At 35.3% G+C, this 23215-nt stretch overlaps 1 protein-coding gene across 1 annotated transcript in view; it reads left to right on the forward strand.

Annotated features, from left to right (window-relative positions):
- The window catches only part of ATP11C (ATPase phospholipid transporting 11C (ATP11C blood group)), a gene marked incomplete at both ends in the record, with an annotated part of 220410 nt that extends 203578 nt beyond the window's left edge, over nucleotides 1–16832 (forward strand). The window contains 5 exons of the mRNA XM_080719070.1: nucleotides 852–987; nucleotides 2926–2991; nucleotides 6523–6626; nucleotides 10004–10157; nucleotides 16731–16832. Coding sequence (XP_080575196.1) covers nucleotides 852–987; nucleotides 2926–2991; nucleotides 6523–6626; nucleotides 10004–10157; nucleotides 16731–16832 — 562 coding nt within the window. The remainder of the gene's footprint in view (nucleotides 1–851; nucleotides 988–2925; nucleotides 2992–6522; nucleotides 6627–10003; nucleotides 10158–16730) is intronic.
- Between the last annotated feature and the right edge of the window lie 6383 nt (nucleotides 16833–23215).

The following is a 23215-nucleotide window of genomic DNA, read 5'->3' on the forward strand; positions in this document are numbered from 1 at the left end:
CCAAAGCTGGTCTTGAACCTGTGATTCTTCTGTTTCAGTCTCCCAAGTATGTACCACACACCCAGATTAGACATTGATATCTTAAAGATCCCCAGGTGATTCTAATGTACATCAAAGTTTGGGAAACATTATATTACACCTTTCTGAGGCTTCTCATTATTTGTAAATGTGAGTAATAATAATACTGGTCTCATGTAGTTTTCATGTGGATAAGATTGTGTGTGTGTGTGTGTGTGTGTGTGTGTGTGTGTGTGTGTGTGTGTGTAGACTTATGTGTGTGAACAAAAAACATTGTGTTTGTACACTCAACTCGGTTCCTGGAATATAATAACTAATCATTGAATGTGAGCTAATTATTATTAATGATTTTATTGCTGTCAGTAGCCAAATTTTAGAAGTACTTTAGCAGTTTATTCCATTCTCTTAGTCAGTAGGCAATTACTTGAACATCATACTTCAGCCTAGTCTAGTCCTTTACCAGAAAATTTTCAGTTCTTCACGGGTAGCCTTCTTAATAACAGGGTCAAACTCGGTGTGATAGTTCATACTTGTGGTCCAAGTGCTTGAGAGGCTGACACAGGAAGGTAGATTACAGGTTCAGTGATAGCCTGAGCAACATAGCAAGACTCTCAGCAACTTAGTAAAATACTGTTTCAAGATAAAAAAGGACTGTGGTATAGCTCAGAGATAGAATGCCCTTTGTGATACTAGGTTCAATCTCTAATACCACAAAGAAGAAAATAATAACAGAATCAAATGCTGTACTCCCCTCCCCTCTACTGTTTCACTGTATCTTTAAGTGAAGAGCCTCCAGTGATTCATTAACCTATTTTCCTTCATTTCTCAAACAGGAAAATATCTGGCAATGCTATGCTACAGTTGGGCCCCTTCTTGTATTGGACATTTCTGGCTGCCTTTGAAGGGACAGTGTTCTTCTTTGGGAGTTACTATCTTTTTCAGACTGCATCCCTAGAAGAAAATGGAAAGGTAAAAATAATATACCATTACATATTTTGGTACGGTATTAAGAGCATCTTTTTTCATAGGTGCTGAGTCTGTCATACATACCCTTGCTGCAATCATTTTGTAAACTATTTTTCCTTAAGATACAGTATTTAGTTCCCACAACTTCTGTAAAAAAATGGGAATGAAGAAAGAACTCACTTTCTGTGTAAATGGATAACTTGAGAACTTATATATAAACCCACTGGAAGCTTAACTTGGCAATAATTTTTACCAGGTAAAGAGAGTTTTAGGAACTTCTGGGTTTGGACTCCTACACTTATGACAATGGATTTTTCTGTTTTAATGCAAATTCTGGCCCCAGCTGCTATGTTTTTGGAGTGTTGAACCAAGAAATGAAGAGAAGGGATTTTGTTCTCTCCTTCCTTCCTTTCCAAATGGGAACATAGTGTTTCCCAGAAATACTACACTGGTCATGCCAGTGCCTTCCCAGCAAGTAACTGTATTATTCCACCACTGCATTGGTATGGTTTTGCCCTGGCTGTACTCTAGGAGAGAATTACTGATGGGGGTGGGGGAAACAGATGCTTTTTTCCTGCATACAGTGGAAAACCTGAACATAATGCCTTGCATGCTTCTTTCACTGTTCTCCCTTGCCATTTCTGGTATTCCTTGTTTATGGTCATTCTTTAAAATCACAATGTAAAGCAAAGCTAAGGTTCAGAAATAATTTACCAAGTACAGTGACTATTTGGAACCTAAATGATTAAAACCTGTGAATTTGATTGATACTTTGGAATTAGGTGCTAAGACCAAAATAACCTTTCTAATTTGGACTATCAAAAACATTTTAGTATGAATCAATGGAAAATATCACAAAGTAATTTTTAGAGGAGTGAAGATCTGAGCAGATTTTTCAGCTAGCTCTCGGGTGTCATTGTGAAAGTTACATCTGCTTTCCAAGTCCACTTTGCCCATCAGTAGGAGGAATGGATTCAATTTTGTGGTTTTTCAGGTCCCTTCAGCTTTATAGCTGATTTAGTGACTTTCAGTTTTTTAAAATTTGGCACATACATTGTATATAGCTGGCTACTACTTAAAAAGAATTTGCTCCAAAGTATGAAGATATTCTCCTGTAGTCCTGTACACATGATTCATCTGCCTTTATAAGCAGTACACAAGAAGCATTAACCTAGCCTCTGCCTATCCATTTTGAAATCATGAGGTCCAAATTAATAAGGTTTTACTGTACATATCACCATCTTTCTAAGGTGCTTGCTAAAATTTTAGTAAGTGTAAGAACTGCTATCTGCAACTAAACATAGCACCCATGTATGATTTGATTGAATCCTCTTTTTTGCTTTTATTAACCTTAATTTTTGTTTTCATTTTTAAAACACCTTTTACATCTCATTTTCTGTTTTAATGTTATGCATTCAGATCTTGACAGCGTTTGGTAAGCATATGTGCCATTCATTGTCATCGTTTGGATTTATACATGGTATCTGCTTTTCTTTGGTGTGCATATGCTTATAGTCCTAGTATTATTAGCAAAAAAATTGGATTCATTTAAAAATTGGAAGTCCTGTTGTCTGTCACATACTGCTTTAGAAAAACCTCTACCAAACTCTTTAAAGACAGGAGTCATCCAAGTGACTTATTTTGATGCTGTTAATAGTTTTATTTTTTTCTGCCTTTGTCAAACCACTGAGTTCCCTTTTCAATGATGCATGAAATAATGGAAATAAGCCCTACAAACCACAGGTTTAGTATATTGATATCCATGAATATATAGTGTCACAAGATGATCCAGCATTGTAACCTGATATTTTTGATGAGTTATTTCTCAAAACAATTTATGCAAAAATCTTTGGCAGTTGCACAGGATTAAAGTTAGCAGTTTACAAATTTTACAGCAGGATTGTGTATTCATGATACATGTAATTGTTAAATGTTTTTCAGGTATATGGAAACTGGACTTTTGGAACCATTGTTTTTACAGTCTTAGTATTCACTGTAACTCTAAAGGTTAGATTTTTATTTATTCAAATATATTGAAACTATTTTTGTAATTCTTTTTGGTCTCATTCTATTATATCATTTTATCTTCTGATCTTTATTTTTATTCCTGTTTGTTATTACAGCCTTTGAATGCTTACTAATATGTGTATGATGCTCAGAATTTGGGGCATATGTATGTATTTGTGACCCACTTTTTTCTAATATATAGACTATACTCTGTTTTGTTTTACCTTTGAAAATCCAAACACGACATATTATATTGAAAATCTGTTCTTTTTTAACTATGGTTTTAAGGCATTCTGATAAGTCTGAGTTTCTGAACGTATGTGTATATATTTCTATATTAAATATTTGAATCTTTTTAAAAGTTACAAATCGCTGGGCATGGTGGCGCACACTTGTAATCCCCGCTCTTAAGAGGCTGAGACAGGAGGATTGCGCAGGTTCAAAGCCAGCCTCATCTGGCCTAAGAGACCCTGTTTCCAAATAAAATATAAAATAGGTCTGGGAATGTAGCCCAGAGGTAGAAGGCCCCTGGGTTCCATCCCCAGTACCACAAAAAAAAAAGTTACAAATCGAAGAATTCCTGGCCCAAGAATGATTGAAGTATTTAAGATACCTAAAGCTAGGTATCATGGATGGCATATGCCTGTAATCCCAGTACTTGGGAAGCTGAGTCATGAGCATTACAAGTTTGAGGTCATCCTGAGCAACTTGATGAGAACATAGGTGTCCATAAGCAAAATCTGTGTGTAAAAAGGCTTGGTAATAATAATATTTTATAAAATATATTTTCTTTGAAATTTACCCATACAGCTGGTAAGCTGCAAGAAGGGTAATTTGGGGAAAATCATTGGTATTAATATGGAACCACGAGGCTTGGGGGTTGGAACTCTCTTGTTGAAAGCACAATCAAATTATTTTGATCATTTCAATAATAACACCTTACCTGGGGTCCAAGAGTAAGTACCTTTAAGTGAATTTCAACATTTTTTTTTTGCAATAGGGATTGTACCCAGGGCAGTCTACCTCCGAGCTACACCCCAAGCCCTCTTTTTTCATTCTTTTTTTTTTTTTTTGGTGGTACTGGGGTTCCTGGAAGCCCTTCTACCTCTGGGCTACACTCCCAGACCTATTTTATATTTTTATTTGGAAACAGGGTCTCTTAAGCCAGCAAGGCTGGCTCCGAACCAGCGCGATCCTCCTGTCTCCACCTCCCAAGCGCGGGGATTACAAGCATGTGCCACCACGCCCGGCTCATTCTTTATTTTGAAACAAGGTCTCACTAAGTTGTGGAGGTCCTAAATAGCTGAAGCTGTCCACGAACCTGCAATCCTCCTGTCTCAGCCTCCCAAGTACTCTCCCAAGTACTAGGATTACAAGCGTGCACCACCACACCTGGCTAAATTTTTGTTTCTGATTCACTTTTTATACCAAATACAGCTAACATGTTTTCATTGCTCACCCATTATTTCAGTAATATTGTAGAAGTTTAAAAGGAAATGTTACAGGCAGGCATGGTGGCGAGTGCTTTGTAATCCCAGCATGTAGGAGGATGAGATAGGAGGATTAAGGTTCGAGGCCAGCCTCAGCTACTTATTGAAACCCTTTACCACTCAGTGAGACCCTGTTTCAAAATAAAGAATAAAAAAGTAGGGCTAGCAGTATAGTTCAAAGGTAGAATGCCCCTGGGTTCCATCCCCAGTACCACAAAAAAAGGAAATGTTAAAATTTAACTTTTTTTTAACGAGTTAATAGTCTTATGTCCTTGGGCAAGTGACTTGACTTCTCTGTGCTTCAATTTCTTCTTCTATAAAATGGACATAGCCAGGCGTGGTGGCGCACACTTGTAATCCTACTGCTTGAGAGGCTGAGACAGGAGAATTGCACAGGTTTGAAGCCAGCCTCAGCTACTTAGTGAGGCTTTCAGCAACTTAGTGAGACACTGTTTCCAAATAAAATATAAAATAGGTCTGTAAGTATAGCCCGGAAGTAGAAAAGCCCCTGGGTTTCACCTCCATCACCAAAAATAAAATAAATAAATAAATAAATAAATAAATAAAATAGATAAATAAATAAACATAAAAGTAGTGACTTCCTGTCCTAAGGAGTCATCTGATGAATACACATTAAGAATTTAGAATAGGCTCATTATAATAATGTTAGTTTGCCGGGCATGGTGGTGTATGCTTGTTACCCCAGTACTTGGAAGGCTGAGACAGGAGTATCACAGGTTCACGGGCAGCCTCAGCTACTCAGTGAGGCCTTCTGCAACTTAGTGAGACCCTGTTTAAAAGTAACGAATAAAAAATCAGACTGAGGGTATAGCTTGGAGGTAGAATGCCCCAGGGATACATCCCTATTACCACAAAATAGTAGTAGTACTAGTAGTAAGTAGTGGTGGTGGTGGTGTTAGTTTTTAGTTATTATTATGCTTCACAGGGTCATGATTTGAGTTGGAAGGAAGCCTCTCCCTTTTTTCCCCTGGCCTTGCCTATGGCTCCATGGATTCAAGAGCCCCTCATAGTTAAAGTCAGCCTTATTGCAACATCTTTCATGTGTACCTCCAAAGTCATCCATTCCTTCCTCTTTGTGACATTTTCCCCAGCAACCTAAGGGGTGGGAATTCAAGATTTGGTTGCATTAACAATTTTATCAACATCCTGTTTTTGAGTGAGAAACTGTAACAGAACTGAGGACTATGGTGTTGGCAAGTAACAAAATGGAGACACCACCCCCTCAGAAGGAAATGCTCAGATTTAGCTTATGTGAACCAAAAATTTTAAGCAAGCAGTGCAGAACATACTTTGATTTTAGATCACATTTGTAAGCCCCAGGTGCCACAATCTGAAAACATGATTAGTCCTCACAAAAACATGAAGAGATTAAAATGTAAAGCAACTGAACAGTCTATTAATATTATAATTAAACAGGTTTTTACAATTGAAAAGGCACACTGCATAGTTAGGCCCCTGATCTATTTCTACATGATGTAAGATGTAGAAACCTATTTGCCTTTACATTTAGTGATTCCTGTCTGTTTTATTTGAACTTTTGTGGCTCCTTGTATAATTTGTTTACCTTTACTAGCAACCCCTTCCCTTTACTATTGCTTTTTAGCATACCTGCCTCTACAAACTAGACCTTTCCCTTATGCCATCAATCTCCCTGGCTACTATTACCTTAGGACGTGGAGCTCCAGCATCCTAGCTATTACCATTATCTTCATTATTTGTCCATTGCCCAATATTAAGGCATATGCAGTCCCACATATACCTACTAATTACTTAGTTTAACCATAGCTCCATGCCTGTACTGTAGAATTTAGAGGCCTTTGGGTAGAATTTGGCTTTCTTACCTTGGCTCTTTGAAAGACCTAGATTCTGTTTTTTAGTTCCACTTTCCTCTGAATCTCCCACCAACCAAAGCTAGACCCTTCCGTAGGTATCACATCATGTACAGATTGTCAGATGTCATCTTGTATTACCTGGTGCAGTTTGTACCCATCATGAAATTTCCTGTGTTCTATCTTTTCAGCTCGCCTTGGATACTAGATTCTGGACATGGATAAATCACTTTGTGATTTGGGGTTCTTTAGCCTTTTATGTATTTTTCTCATTCTTCTGGGGAGGAATTATTTGGTAAGCAGCTCCACATGTGTAAGCAGTTTATGAATAACAATATATGTATGTGCCTTTACATTATATAACTATTCATTATACTTTTTTAAGTTTTCATCATATGAGATAGCAGGTTTTTAACAGTAATGGACTGGAGGTGACTTAACAGTTTGTAATGCTGTTAATTTCAGGTAAAATTCCAGTTGCAAGTATAGACTGAATGGTTTCTCTAACAGACTTCCCTTTGGTAGCCCTTTCAGTTTGAAGGTGTTTGAACATCTCTGTAAAGTGAAACTCTTTTCTAGTACGAACCCCCATCTGATATCCGGTAGGCATCTTAATGAAATTTCTACTATCCTGATATATTGGCCTTCTATCCTTTTATCCATTTGGACCCTATACTCTCTTTAAAACATATTATTGTCCCTCAATAACTATGGGGGTTTGGTTCAGGAACCTCATTATATACAAAAATCTTCAGATGCTCATATCCCTTATAAGTAAAATGCTATAGTAGCCGGGCGTGGTGGCGCACGCTTGTAATCCCCGCGTTTGGGAGGCAGAGACAGGAGGATTGCGCAGGTTCAAAGCCAGTAAGAGACCCTGTTTTCAAATAAAAATATAAAATAGGTCTGGGAGTGTAGCCTGGAAGTAGAAGGGCTTCCAGGAACCCCAGTACCAAAAAAATGCTATAGTATTTGCATATTACTGGTATATGCTCTCCTATTTACTTTAGATTATCTCTAGGTGACTTATACCTAATATAGTGAAAATGGAAATTTGTTATGCTACATTTTTTAGGGAATAATGATAAGAAAAGTCTATGTGTTCACTACAGACATGATTTATTTTCCAATATTTTCACCCAAGGTGACTTGAAGCCACAGATACAGATAGCAGTGCTGACTATGTCACTGTCATTTGTATCACTAGGTATTCTCAAGTTATAGCATACACGCCACTTAATACTCAGAGAGATATATCTTTAAGTCACCATGCCAATATTTTGGGATAGAAGGAGGCTGACTACAGTTTGGCTTTAAATTCATTCACTTTATCTTAGTTCAAAAGGTATTTATTGAGAATCCATTTTGTGATTAGTACTCCATAGGCTGCAGAGATAGACTCTATACTACCACAAGGAGATTAGAGTCCAGTGATGGGCACATAAACTATGATTAAGGAAAATATGAGGAATTAAAATATGTTGGATTTACATCTCCTTTCCTTACTCCCAAATGTGGCCTATATTTTATTCTTAAATGCTAAAAGTTGTTTTCATTAATCAGTGACCTCCCCTGACAAGGATTCCAGTAGCAAGGAGCATAACTAGAGTAAGCCATGGGTGAGATTCCAAGATTCCATATTTTCACTGTATTGAGCAAAGTCTTAAATACATATAAACATTTTATTTTATTACAGAAATGAAAGGACTGTAATAAAGGACCTTTAAGACTTAATTAAAAGAAACCGTTTTTAAAAGCTTTCTTATAAAAGCCTTAAGAAATAAATATATGAAAAATATAATCATTTAAGGAAGTACTAGTTTCAAAAACTAATTAGAGCATATATTTGATACATCGTAGATAATTATTGAGAGCAGTGAAACTAAAGTCTATTTTCTTTAATATACAAATGAATCAAAGTTGATCAACCAAGTGCAGTATACAATTATTTATTTCCCTAATGTACCACAGTTCTGTCTGTGAATCTGTGGGATGAACATCTGAAAATAATGCAAATTTTCTGCAAGAATGAAATTTTTCTAGCAACCTTAACAAGTTTCTACCCCCCCTCTTTCCTAGACTATTCCTTAGTGAGTAAATCCTTTGTAGTTAAGGCATTATTACACCTGTTTATATTCATGAATAAAAGGGAAACAAATTATTTATTTTATTTGCCTGAAATGTTGTCCTTAAAAGCAGATAGCCAAGGTGACCTACTATATGAACATAAATTTATAAATCAACCCAAAACAATGTGACTAGAAACTGTAAAACTTCAGCTGAATCCTAATTGTAACTATCTCTGGACATGTTCTACTCTGAGGTATTCAGATACCCATTTTTGGCTTGGAAAGTGAAAATGGATATTTCTGAACCCCAAACCCAGGCCAGGAATAAAAATAGTATTTGTCTTTTAGAGCCTTCCTGTTAAATCCTACAGATGCCATCAAGGTAAAAAAAAATCTAGAAATATTTATCAGATATATTGTGGGTACAGTGCAAAGGAACATAATATGGCTAGCTGCTACACATCTGTTGAACCATTGGTATAGCTCGCTACTTTAATAGCCTAGAAAATTACTAGAGGCAATTTTTAGGATTTTAGTGGAGTAGAATTCTTTAGCAGTCTTTTCTATATGATAGACTTTACTTAGGAGTTCCTCTACCTCACTGTTCGCTACCCCCTTTTATTCCACAATCTAGACTTCATAAATGGAGAGCCACATAACTTATTTTTATCATGTTATATAACGGAACACAAACATCAATTTTTAAATGAGAAACAATTTAACTTCAGCATATATAATGTATGTATAATCTATAATCTAATGTGTCGGACCAACTAATTATCTATCTAGAGCTCCTTATCCTAGGATAGTCTGATGTACATCCTGACCTTAAGCAGCTTCTTTATACCACTCAGCTTAGAACAAAGTAAGTTAGCCTAGTAAGACTCCCCATGGTTCCACTCAGAGAGGGGAAGTAAGACTGGCTCTGCTTCTCAGTGGTCACTTAACAGTTCAGGGAATTAGATGGAGTGAAGTCTAATTTTGGAATGAGTAATCCTCCTGGATTTCTGGATTCTGAGGCTTCCTCTCCTTTTGGCAATATTGTACTATCAGCCTGCATGGCACACAGTTATTTGATAAATATTTGTGGAGGAGAATGGTAGATTCCTCTTATTTGTGAAAGACTATAAGCCAAACAGTATCTTTTTTATATTTATATAAGGTTGTTTTAAAGGGGAGGATTATAAAAATGTCTTTTAAATTTCTAAATGTAGAGCACAAATCCACCTTCATATTAATAAGATAGCTGAGAGAATAAAATGCATGTTAGTATAAAAATTAACCATCATTTCTCATGTCTTTGAAGCTCTAGCATTTTCTAATGTATAAATATTCACCAGTTGTCAGCTTTAAACTTGATTGCCTGTTTGTTTTCAAGTCAAATGAATTTTATTATTTTCCTGTTTTGATTCTCAATCCTTTTCTTTCCAAACAGTTGGTGAATGAAATTTGTTTACCACTTTGAGACATTCTAGAGAAAATTATTTTATTAAAGTGTGTAAGGAAGATCCCTTTTAAATACAAAAACAGTCTCAATTAAACTTCTCTTTTGCTTCACAGGAATTCATTTGTTTTTCCATTATGTATTTTCTTTTTATTCTAGGCCTTTTCTCAAACAACAGAGAATGTATTTCGTATTTGCCCAAATGCTATCTTCTGTTTCTACCTGGCTGGCCATAATTCTTCTAATATTTATCAGCCTTTTCCCTGAGATTCTTCTAATAGTATTAAAGAATGTAAGAAGAAGAAGTTCCAGGGTAAGAACTAAGTTTATATTGTAACCTAATTTTTGGAAAGGGCTTCAGTATCTGCCATGAAGTAAAAGAACGTCTTTAGAGAATTGCATTAGTTACAGCATGTTAAACCCCTCCTTACAGGTTCATCACTTAATTTCCTCTTCTGCATAAAAAGTATAGTAAAAAAAACTTCGTTATCCAATGCAGGTGGTAAGTAGATTCCTTAATAGTGTTCTATGTGACCTGTAGCAATCCATATGAAGTATCTCATATGCTCCATATGGAATTTTAAAAGGAAAAATTTGTTTTATTTTGTATTTAGCCCAGAATTTTTACACCAGGTATTTCCACACCAACATTTCAGCTTTAACCTTAGAAATTTCCCTGTGGGCTGTTTGCAGATTTTTTTTCAGTTATTAATCTCAATTTGCCTCTTTCAAACTTTCCCCTTTTCTATAATTATAGTGCTGCTTAATCTCTGTGTTGCTTCTAGCCCTGTTTATCCAGCAGTTTATTTAAACCAGAGAGAATTTTCAGGATATGGTTTCTATATCCTTACTCTTCTGAACACACTTGTAAAGATTCAAGATTATTTTTTAGTGTTTTTATTTTTACCTATTAAATTGTATATTTCCTGTGAGAATGAAAAGTTATTTTCCTGTCATGTTATCTGATATCTTATGAGCAATTCTTTAAAAGCCTTTAAAGCAAAAGGGGTAGATTATCCTGGAAAATAAAATTCATGGTAGATTTTTGACCAACAGGTTAATTAGAAATGTCATTTTCCTGCCAATGCTAGCTAATTTTGTTAAAACAAAGCCATTTCTGTCATATTGAGACCAATTTGATCTTGTAGCTCCGCAGATGCAATATTTTTAAGAAATAGCTTAAGCCCTGACTACCCTAATGCATTGATCAAATTTGCCAATTTAGCCATGAAGCTGGTATATGAAGTATTTTTATTGTGTATCGAATTGATAAAATCTAGTAATTGACATCATGCAGACATAAGCATCTGAAATTATTATAGTGTGAAAACCTTCAGTGATTAGAAGTCTAAATGAGAAACTTAATGTTACAAGTCAGTGTCAACTTCAGTCAAAAGCAAGGACACTATCAGTAGCATAAGCTACATTGATTCTTGGAATTCTAGGCCAATCCGTGTATACTTTGATGGTCAAGATTTCTCTTAACTCCCTGATTTTATATGCCTTTTGGGCCGAAATTAGATACAATAATATTAGCCTAGATAATACTACATTAGTTCACTCTTTAGTCCTTCCTGTAGACCTCCAATTAACTCTCTCCAGCCCGGTTTTTAATTTTTTTGGAAGAAAAAGTGGTATTTACTTACAAAATTATACATTGATATCAGTGGGACACAATAATAAAAAAAGTTCCTTCCAGACTGGCTCAAATGGTGATTTGCATGAAACCCAATAAAAAGTATTGTAGTAAGAAATGGTTTCATACCTTTTTATAATAGAGAGTTAGTAAAGAAGGATCTCCAAATTCTTTCTTTTTTCTTATTTGAGAATATACTTCAGGGTGCTCCTAATTTTTTTTTTAATTGGGGATAATGGAGCTCATATTAAATAATGGCTCATAGCCAGAAATGGTGGTACATGCTTATAATCCCGGTACTTGGAAGGCTGAGAGGAGGATCAAAGGTTTGCCACTGGCCTCAGCAATTTAGTGAAACTTTCCTCAACTTAGTTATACCCTTTTTCATAAAACATAAAATAGGTCTGGAGGTATAACTCAGAGGTAGAATGAATGTCATTGGATTCCTTCCCGTATAACACAAAAAAAGGCTCATACCCAGCTTCATGCTATAAAGATGATATTTGAATATATAACATTTTTACTTTTGTCTTTTAAAAATTAGACACCAGAGGTAACATTTATATAAGTCATTGAGTCATTTATTAGAGGGATGCTACTAGGAAGTCACAGAGAAAGACTTAGGTCATTTTATTTCCATGCAAACAACAGATTTCAAATTTCTGTTGAAAGTATGAGATTCTGGGATAGCAGGCCTTTTCCTATAGCAGCATAGAATGTTGCCAGGGGTTCAAAATGAAATTTGTCATGGGATATATTCATGATAGGGGAGATTCTAGTGTCTTTACTTGTATTTTGGCATGCTGATATTCTAGAACAACCAGGAAATTTTCCATGGCCATTTTCATTCATTCAATCATTCATTCATTTATTTCTATCCTCACTAAACCAAACATTTGTTGAACCACCTACTGATGAACATCTCTATATATATATATTCAATGTCTGAAAGGCTGACTGCTTTTCAGACTCTATGAGATTTTGAGAGTTGCAAATGAGGCAAAACAGTTGTGAGCATTCAGCAGTGCTGCCTCTGTTTTGGTGAAAAAAATGCAAGAGCATAATAGTGCATATGAATGCATAAAGGCCAAACTGAATAATGGAAGCTACCACTATTCGATAAGTCACATATGTATACATAATTCTCTACTTGGCCACATCAAGGACATAGAGGCCAACTTCTACATAAAAGAGAATGAGTATCTTACTTTCTCCAAAATACATTAGTTTTTGTGCTTAGGGGCCAATAGTATAATATTGTAAGTGACTTCCTACTTTGTTGCATTTTTTTTTTTGCTAAGGCATTGACTTCATCTTAAAGAGAGGCAAAAGATTATTTTACACTTGGTCTTCCTCACACCCTTACACACTCCATAATGGAGTGTGTCTCCCTAGAATAGAAGATGCCCATGACTTCAATCAGTAAGCATCTTCAATGTTTTATACACACAGCCAGCCATGCCTATGGCATTTTGCCAATGCTATCCTTGTGTGGATCTCAGCAACTGCTTTGTAAGGGGGACTTAGCAGTGGGTAGTAAAAATGTCTCTGTGGCCTTGGGAAAGAAGCTAAGCCATTTATATTTAACATTTATAGAAGCAGCCTTATGTTGAATTTTATTCAATTTGTTATATATTGCCTAAAAGCCCACTGACTTCCTATATGGCATACATTGCCTAAGAGCCTAGTGTGAATTCCTGTTGTAATTCAGGGATGAGTCCAAGGAGGTTCCAGCTCACAAGGAGCTCTCACTCTAGTAAAGTTATAAAAGTTACTCATATGGAACTATTTTGTAAACAGGTATAAAACAAAAGAGTAGAATCAATTATATGGCTTTTTAGAACAAAACTGAGCTATTCAAGATTCAAGTCACTACCTCCTAACACCTCTAGTAAAAAGGTACGTGTGGCAGCCCCCAGCCCAGCAAGATCTGTTATGGTGTTTGCATTATAAAAGATTTTATCTTCAAAAAATTGGTTCTCCCAATTGTTTAACCTAAGGTTTGTATTTTAGCCACATATTTCTCAGCTAAATTTTAAGCACTGAGGTGATTTTTTTGTGTTAAAGCCCCATTTTTAAGAGTCATGGAGCTTTTCTTTAGCATACAATGGGACAAAGTTACATAGCTATACTGCTGACAATATTGGATGGAACTATTGAGCACTGAACAGTGAAGCAGCAAGATAACACTCCAAAAAGATTTGTGGTATTTTAAAAAGCTGCCCCTTCTAAGCACAGTCATTGCCCATCTGTAAATCTTTTAAATACTCCTGTACCTTCTAGCCAAGTAGTAATGACTACTTCAAATTTCAAGTGGGGGAATTTTCCACATGTCCTTATGATATGTTTTCTCATGCAAACAACCACAATCAAAAGAGATGCTTGAATTTGCCTGCTGGACATGAGAAGACTGACATAGTGGGAGTGGACACATCAACATGGCCATGCCTAGCATAGGCTGTTGCACATATAGGAAGAAATATTCCATTATGTAAGGAACTTTTTCAGAGTTGAAGACAGGAAAAGGAAGAATGCCAGCAGTCTGAACAAAATCCTCAGAGAAAGCACTTTGGAAATTTTGGAGATGCAATTTATCATTTAATAATAGTAATAATAATGACTATAATTGTAGTATTTACAGTGTCCTGTACAACCATGAGTTCAAAGGTCAGTAGCACCGAGAATTGGATTAGACAAAAATAAAGTTGAATCATAATGTTCTAGCTGTTGAAATGGTCCTTTATCCATTGGCCTCTTTGACATACTGCTAATTGAGCTAGTGCCAAAGCTCTAGATGACTGCAAAGGAATGTGGAAATTCCATGCTGTTTTAGCTCATTATTTCCTATATTTCTCTCTCACTGCCCTCCCACTACCAGTTGCTACCCATATCAATTTTTATTGCTTTAGATACACTTTTCATGCTTTCTACTGCTTTCTGTACTTTCACATTTCCTTTTTTCTCTTATGAAGTAGTTTAACACCTAATCTATTAACCCCTAAAATTTCAGCTTCATAGAATACTTTTTATCTTTTTTTTTGACAGTTGGATAAAAGTTTTTGTGTACACCAAAATGTGCTTACAGTTACAATCTTAAATAGATAGGCTTGTACATTAAACATGGGGTCGAGGACTTGGTATCATGTTAATTTTGTTGCAAGACTTTTGACCACAAGATAGAAGATAAAATAAAGTTTTTTTTTCCCCAGGAATGAACATATTTATTTCTCTAGCTTTATCACATGGCAGTTTGCATGTTACCAATATGTCACCACCTTTCTTTGTTTGGATAAAATAATGAACAGGAAAAACTAAAAGTTATGTCAAACCTTGAGTAAATGGAAGTATTTGCCTTTAAAATTTTATTACATTCTGCTGGATACATATGTGACCGGTTTTCTTTTTCTAAACCTATTTTCTTAGTCAATAAAAAAGTCATCTTGTTTAGCATAATTGTTCAGCTCATCCCCATAGCTGGCCACTCATCTTCTGTTTTGATTGGGCAATGCCAAAATCAAGTCTATAAATTATGTCGTAATTAGCCGGGCATGGTGGTGCATGCTTGTAATCCCAGTATTTGGGAGACTGAGACAGAAAGATCGTACAGGTTCTCAGCCATCCTCAGCTACTTAGGCCCTCCGCAACTTAGTGAGACCCTGTTTCAAAATAAAGAATTAAAAAATAGGACAGTAGGTGTAGCTCGGAGGTAGACTGCCCCTGGGTTCAATCTCCAGTACGGGGGGTGGGGGGCTGCTTTATAATTGCTGGCACAGAATAAAAAGAAAAAAAATAACCTTAAGTTTTCTAGCTAAAATTTTTGAATTTTGAATTTCTCTAGAATTTTAAAAGAAAAATTAATACCTTGCCTAAGAAAAATATAACCTACCTTTCTAAAGAGATCTCTGAAAGGAAAAACGAGGAAACCAATCAAATTATGTCAGAAGAGAAGTTAAAATTAGTTCAGAAGCAAATGGGAGTTAAATGTAACCAAATGTCTGTCCCATTATGTTATTTGTCATTATATTTGTATTTTATAGTTGCCCAAGAGTAGTTGGTCCCCTCATTAATATATCTGTGGATTTTGATAAAGGAAATAGATTGGTGATTGAGGATAGACCTTGGATATAAGCTCTATGACCAATGGCTTTTGAACAAATGTAGGATAATTAATTAGTGATTAAAAATAAACTTTAATAAGCATTTTAGAATTATTTAAAATATATCCCTATAACAAAATACTTTTAAATTAATATACAGAGAATAGTAGTTGGCACATATAATTAAGACCATTCCTAACTCTAATTCTTTTACTTCAGGAAGTTACACCTTAAGAACTAACGTCATTTCTGCTTCCAGTTCTCAAGGCTTCTTTTTAAATGTCTTACATCTAAGAGAATATTTACTTTTCTTCTTTTTTTTTTTCTTTTTGGTTTCTGCATTTCTCTTTTTTCTACTGCAATTTTCCACCTTTTGTGCAATTGTGAACAAGGTAACGAACCGCCTCCCTTCCTCAGGAACATCTACTATCTTCATGCTTTCTCAAACTTCCAGCAATCACAGTTTCTCTTGGAGTGAATAAGGTGATTTCCTTTCTTAATGTACCAACTTGCTTGCATTCTCATTTGCCTGATACCATTTTCTGATTCTTTATGAAAAATTACTTTTCATGACTCATTTTATATCTTCTATTGATAGAGTATTTTGTCATTTTCTTTTTAATCATCTGTTCACCTTCCAAACTGTCACATGAAAGAGGAACAAATCTTCAAAATGTGGTCTCTTAGTCTGTAGTTTCATTGATCCAGAGTATGCAGTAGTAGCCATGGCACAATAGAGCTAGTATGTTCACCAGGATAGGAATGTTTTGTGCAAATTTTTTTTTGTTTGACATACAGCACCAGCACAACTCTCAGAGGTGTTCACCAAAAGGATGGTAAGGTTTACTAATCAAACCATATTGACCCATCTTACCATATAACCTACCAATACCATTTCAAAACTCCCAAGTTTACCACATATTACTAATGCCTATTTACTTCTACCATAAGAAACAGTCTGAGTTGAAGAATTTCTTAGGCTTGTGAATGTATTCATCTAATGTTACGCATTTGCTATATAGTGTACCAATATATTTGTACCTTTGGCCAGAAGAATAGTCAATAGAAAATGATTTTTTTCTTCTCCATTTTTATCACCAGGTAGGTTAACCAATTTTCAAATGCTTTAAGTATCTTTGCCTCACTGTTACAGAGAAATCTGAGCTGTAGAAGGGCATCTGACTCATTATCCGCCAGACCTTCAGTCAGACCTCTTCTTTTACGAACATTCTCAGACGAATCTAATATATTGTAACAGGTACCTAGTGTTCAACAAGTGGGCTGGCTTTAAAGAAACAGATTAACAGCATTATAAAGAAAAAATGAAAATACCACTCTAAATTTTCTCTGCTGTTGGTGTGGTGAACTTTATAATATTCTTTGCAAAAATATAAAGATGCATTACTTGGAATATGGGAAAATATCTATCTTAAATTTGCTATACCCTCTTAAGAATTTTCAGAGCCAAAAGGTAATACAATACATTCAATTTGTACGTGGCAATTTGTCGAGGCAGTGCCATCATGTAAAAATGTTGACACTGATCAGGAAATATAATTTTGGTTTATAAATATCATGGAAAGTAGAAAATAAATATTCCAAAATTGCATCTGTATAATATCAAGTCAGTTTAGCACTGCATGTTCTGGAAATTATGTGGAAATAATCAAATGTGTTTGTACCTTCATGTGCTGTGTCTGTGTGTTTGCAGGTATACACTTAATGTCTTTGTAAATGTCTGATCCCCTAATGTATGTTAATGAACCAATCTAATCATAACGTTTTAATGTCAAGTTTTATTCAAGCTAAATGTTTCAGCTCTCAGAGGTAAAATCTTTTCTAGCCATTCAGGGGGATGCATGCCTAGATATAAAATGCTTCATAATTCTATTTCCCAAAAATGAGTAAATTTATTTGATAGAATATTGTTTCATTGACATCCTCAACAAATGTTTGAGGAGGAATCCGTGAACTCAGAATGACTCCTTTGTGTGCCCGCTTCACTTTCTAGTTCAGAGACCTCTCAGCTCTTTAGAGTTTATTCATCCAATGGAGTATAGAGTAAATCACTGACAGGTTTACAAGCTTGTCAGATTGGAAGCAACACTATACAGCTTACAAAAGCCCATCTTTCATGTACATATAAAAGTCAGTGATCATCATTAATAAAATTGTGGGTCAGTTCACTTTGAAGCTAATGAGTCTACCTCATTGGCCCAATTTTAATCATCGATCAACTCCCTCTTCCTCTGCATAAGAATGAAAATTAAAGTAATGGATTTAATCCATTTTTTCTTTTACCTCCTGCAGTTCATTACAGTCTGCATCTGCAGTGTCATTTTGGAAGTGGACTTATTTTGCCATAGTCAGCATCTTTTTACCCATTTTTTTAAACAACTCACCTGCATGTGTTTCCCTCCATAATGTATCTGCTTCTTAGTAGCCTTCAAAGTCTTTGACTCCTTTGCTCCAGATAACTTTATTGTAAGCTATAAGATGCATTTTAGCTCAGCTGTTTTGAGTTAATTTTGCATCCCCCTGGATTGCTTTCTTTTAGCTTGGTCTGTGGTTGGGGAATTAGGCTTGGTAGCAGAAACTGCTACTGCTTTTGGACTCTCCAGGGCCTTAACTTCTACAGTATTTAAGAACTGAAGAATGTTTATAAGAATTACTTTATTTTTAATGTAGTTATTTCTTCATGGAATAGATTTTCATGTGTCATTATTTCTCCTCCAAGGAAAATATTTGGCAGTTAAGCCACTGAGTTTGTTTCTTGATTGCAAGGAAACCCAGCTGATTTCTTTCATATATTCTCAGTATGAGTAGCAACCTAATTTATTATAGAGTCATTATACCTATAATGCAGAGCTACCTGAAAACCTAATAGTGGTTCTAGAGAACGTGGAACATAAATAGAAATTAAAGATCTAATGGACTTGTTATCTAAACATGGTGTGCAAAGTAGCCCAGAAAGAGAACTTAAAGAGCCTCCTTAAGGTTTCCACTACTTGGCTTAAAAAAGCTTGAATTTTAGAGCTTGGGGACATGGCTCAGTGGTAGAGTACTTGCCTAACACGTGCATGGCCCTGGCTGCAACCTCTCCTCCCCTCCACCCCAGCCAAAATAAAAGCTTGAGTTTTAGAGTGAAGAATCAAAATTAGACACCCTCCCTTGATATTTGACCTCCACTTCTCAAGGTACCTGAAATACAATCAACAATCAGTTTATCTCTCGTGCCCCATTCTGATCATACCATTTGATGATATATAGAAGACAGAAAAATCTAGATCCATTACAGAAATGTCTGTGATTCTTCTTCTACATAGATAATGTGCAAGAAAAAAAAGTCAGTTGACTCATAGTGTATGATCTGCTAAAAAGAAAAATAACTTCAATAGTATAGGGAGAAGCCAGGTATGGTGGTACATGCCTGTAATCCCAGTAGTTGGGATGATGATACAGGAGGATCATGGATTCATGGACAGCCTCAGCAACTTAGCAGGACCCTGTTTCAAAATTAAAAGGGCTCAGTGTGTAGCTTGGAGGTAGAATGACCCTGGTACAAAAAATAGTATGGGGGAGACATGTTTCTTTCAGTTAAGGGAGAATATTTTCATGGAAATCTTTCAAAACTGAATATATATATATATATATATATATATATATATATATTTAAACAGATTTCCTCTGTTAAAATTCACACATCAAAAAAATAATCCATTCATTCATTCAACATTTCTTCAGCATTTGCTATGTGCCAGACACTGTACTAGATGCTAGAGATAGATAATAAAATGTATATGTTTTCAAGAAGCTCCTGGCCTACAAGAAGTGGCCATAGTGAGCTAAACCTTTGCTGTGTTAGATAATCCTAGTGATAAAAACACATTGAAGCCGGGCATGATGGCACACGTGTAATCCCAGCATTTGGAAGGCTGAGTCAGGAGTGTCGGGGTTCATGGACAGCCACAGCTACTTACCCTGTTTCAAAATAAAGAATAAAAAATAGGACTGGGAATGTAGCTTGGAGGCAGAATGCCCCTGGGTCTCATCCTCAGTACTGGAAAAAAATTTTTATATATACCTATGAGGAAAACCCTGGAGCAATCCAAAAGCAAAGAGCAAACCAGAACCTATTAAGCTGACAAATTAAGAGAGGGTTAAAATCTGGTAATTGTTTCACTTCTATTTTCTCCCTGCATGTGAATAAAACTTGGCACTTTGATAAGACAGTTGCTTTACTCTTATAGCAAATTTTACTGTGTGATTTATTTTTGAAAATTATTAACAGATGGTTTTATATTACTATTAAAATATATCTTTTAACTGTATATTTTAAATTTTTCAGAATCCGAATCTTGAACTGCCTATGTTATTGTCCTACAAGCATATTGACAATGATTACAGCTAAAAAAGAAAGCATGAAGAAACAACCACAAAAGTTATCATCTCAGGATACTTGATATGCAACAAAAACTAAACCACTCTCTTATATCTAGGGTTCAAAATAAATGTTCATTAAAATACCAAATGACTCTCTTAAAGCATTACAGTTACTGTAAGTAGCCAGTACGGCCAAAGCTCTAAGTTAAGAATAATATGAAAGTTGAAAACAAGAATACTAAATTCTGGCTTTAGATAGAATAATGTAACTACCAAATGGGTGCTCTTTTAACCCATTGACTTTTTGAATGGACTTAAACACAATAGTAAAAGTAGAAGTCATGCAATGGGAATGAATAGATTTTGCTAAAATACAGTATTACATTTTTGCCTGGCAGAAGACATAGACTGTTTGAGTCATATTTTTCATTCTTGCTAAATGATCATCTTAAATTATTTTTCAAATAAACAAAAGGAATACTTGAAAATAACAAAGGACTAAGTGCTATTAATGTATCAGAATGATCTATCCTTTCTGTTTACCCACATGCTAATTGTGTCTTAGTAAAATATCCTTGCCAAAAAGTACCCTGAACATTTGTGTGGACAATGTTAACTCTGCATATTACTGTAGGAACAGAAAAAAATGTTTACTGTGGTTTTTTTTCTGAATTAAACACCACTTATATAAGGCTACTAGACTTGAAAATAAAGCATAAGACATCTCAGTCACTTAGTAGCCCCTCAAAATAATTAGGGAAAAATCAATATTTCCAGTGTCAATTTTACTGGGATCTGAGGTAAAATGGGTGAATCTATATTTATACAAAAATACAGCCATTCTAAACATTAGTCTTTTATAATTTTATGTGGAAAGAATATCTCATTTTCAACTGCTAACGGTTCTTATTTCAAAAGAGATTTCAGTTTTGCATATATGTAGCACTTTTTTTTTAACTTGCCATTTTGGGAAGAGGAGCAATCTATCCCAAGATGGTTTAGCCTATAAAGCGAACATGAATGTTTTCTCTCATAGCCAAATTGACCATAAGATTGACCTTGGTAAAGTTTCCCAACTTGCTGGATGACAAGGAAGGTTTTAATTTGATGAGTTTGCTTAAAATATAAGAGTAAATGTAAAATATCCTTATTCATTGTTAAAATTAGACACACATTTGGGAGGATATAAATGATCCCATTTGACTGCTAGATTCAAATGGTCTTAAAGTATTTTCTTAAGTTTCCATATTTATCTTTCTGGCATGCTTGTACTATTAGGAGTGTGTATGTTATACCTTGATTTGGAAAAGTATTTGATCCAGTCAATAGCGAACATATATTGTCCGTATGGCACATTTGATTCTTCCATATATATATTGTGTTAATGTTTAGATGTAAATTTTCTTAAATTCTAGAATGGACATTATTTCAGTTATCAGAAGCCATTCCATCTTTACTGATCCCTTTTCACTTCAGTTTGTTTTCTTCTGTCAGTATTATATTTGAATATTTTTAGATGTCATTCACAGCTTAACCAAGTATGCTGTGTTGGTATCCTGCCTGTATTTGAGGTGATCTGCTGAAGACAAAGTCTGTATATTATTTGCCTATTCCAAAGAGCTAACAAGTCTAACCCAGGAAAGCTTTTGATGTTTTAATGTTGTTCTTGTTCTTGTTTTTATAGTTATTGTTGCTATATTGTTACTTTTATAGAAGAACTATATGGACTGTGAATACAAATAAGTGAGCCAAATTGAAAGACTTGTTTAATGCAAAACCATTAAAGAGTTAACATAAACAAAATATCCAGGATAGTAGAAATAAAACTGGTCGCATAAAAACTGTGTTGCAGCCAGAAAATAGTGTGCATGGGGTTTAGAGTCATGTCTCAGCTATACATTACACTGTGCACTGCAGCTCAAATTCAGAATTACAGTGATACATAAGATCATGGCCTTGATCTTTGGTGTGGAGGGACCAAGATTTTCTTTTTTTTTTTTTTTTTTTTTTTTTCTTTTTTGTTGTTGTTGTTGGTATTGGGAATGGAACCCAGAGGCCTTCTACCTCCTGGCTACACTCTCAGACCTATTTTTTATTTGGAAACAGGGTCTCACTATGTTGCTGAGAGCCTCACTAAGTAGCTGAGGCTGGCTTCAAACCTGTGTGATCCTCCTGTCTCAGCCTCCCAAGCGCAAGGATTACAAGCGTGCGCCACCATGCCCAGCTAGGCTTTTCTTTTTGAAAGATACTTTTATCAGTGAGCTAAAAAGTGACTGGCGTCAGGTTAAAAGATGAATAATCCATCCAGTATTCCTAACACTACAATCTAACCACACATTGTGACAGAGAAGGGGAAAAACGTAGTACATAGGACCATACCCATAATTTGAATACTCTCGAGCTGTCAAAATGTCCTGATCATTTTCACAACTGTTGTCCATTGTTTGAAGATGTTGCCTATTAAATTGAAAATATTCATTCCATATCTACCACATATACACCAGCAACAATATAAGCCTAAATTTGCAAACTTTACAATTTAGTGATGGAATTTTTAATAACATGCAGTATATAAGTGTGCACATTTTATGCAAATGTTGACAAAATCATTTTTCAGCTTGCAAAATGGAACTGCAGCATTACATTTTTTACTTAAGCAATTTTTTACATCTGTTGTTGCTTTCAGAAATGAATGTGAATGTCATCTTTTATGAATGCAACTTGCCTTTTTCATTACAGAATTTTTGTTTGGTGTAATCAATAAACTTTGGTATGATACGATTGATATTTTAGCCTCTTTTTTAAAGGTCTCAGTTTGACATGAAAATAATATGGAAGCAACTTGATATGTTTCTAATTTCCTCTTCACATATACAAGTCACAAAGTGCTGGCCATCTCCACACGATTTCATGTGGTGTTTTATGGCAATATCTAATTTAAGGAAGGTAAGATTTTTGTGGGAGTTTTTAATAAGACCATATCTTATTACTGCAAAAATAAAAATATGAGCCAAGCTTCATGGTGTACTTATTTCAGTACCTGGGAGACTGAAACTGGAGAATTGCATGCTCAGGGCCAGTTTCAGCAACTTAGTGAGGTCCTCCACAACTTATTGAGACCATGTTTCAAAATAAAAATAGGCCGAGCATGGTGGCGCATGTTTGTAATCCCAGCACTTAGGAGGCTGAGGCAGGAGGATCATGTAGGTTCGAGGCCAACCTCAACTACGTAATGAGGCCCTCAGCAACTTAGTG

The sequence above is a fragment of the Muscardinus avellanarius genome (genome assembly GCF_963383645.1).
Source record: "Muscardinus avellanarius genome assembly, chromosome: X".
In the NCBI taxonomy this organism is placed as follows: Eukaryota; Metazoa; Chordata; class Mammalia; order Rodentia; family Gliridae; genus Muscardinus; species Muscardinus avellanarius.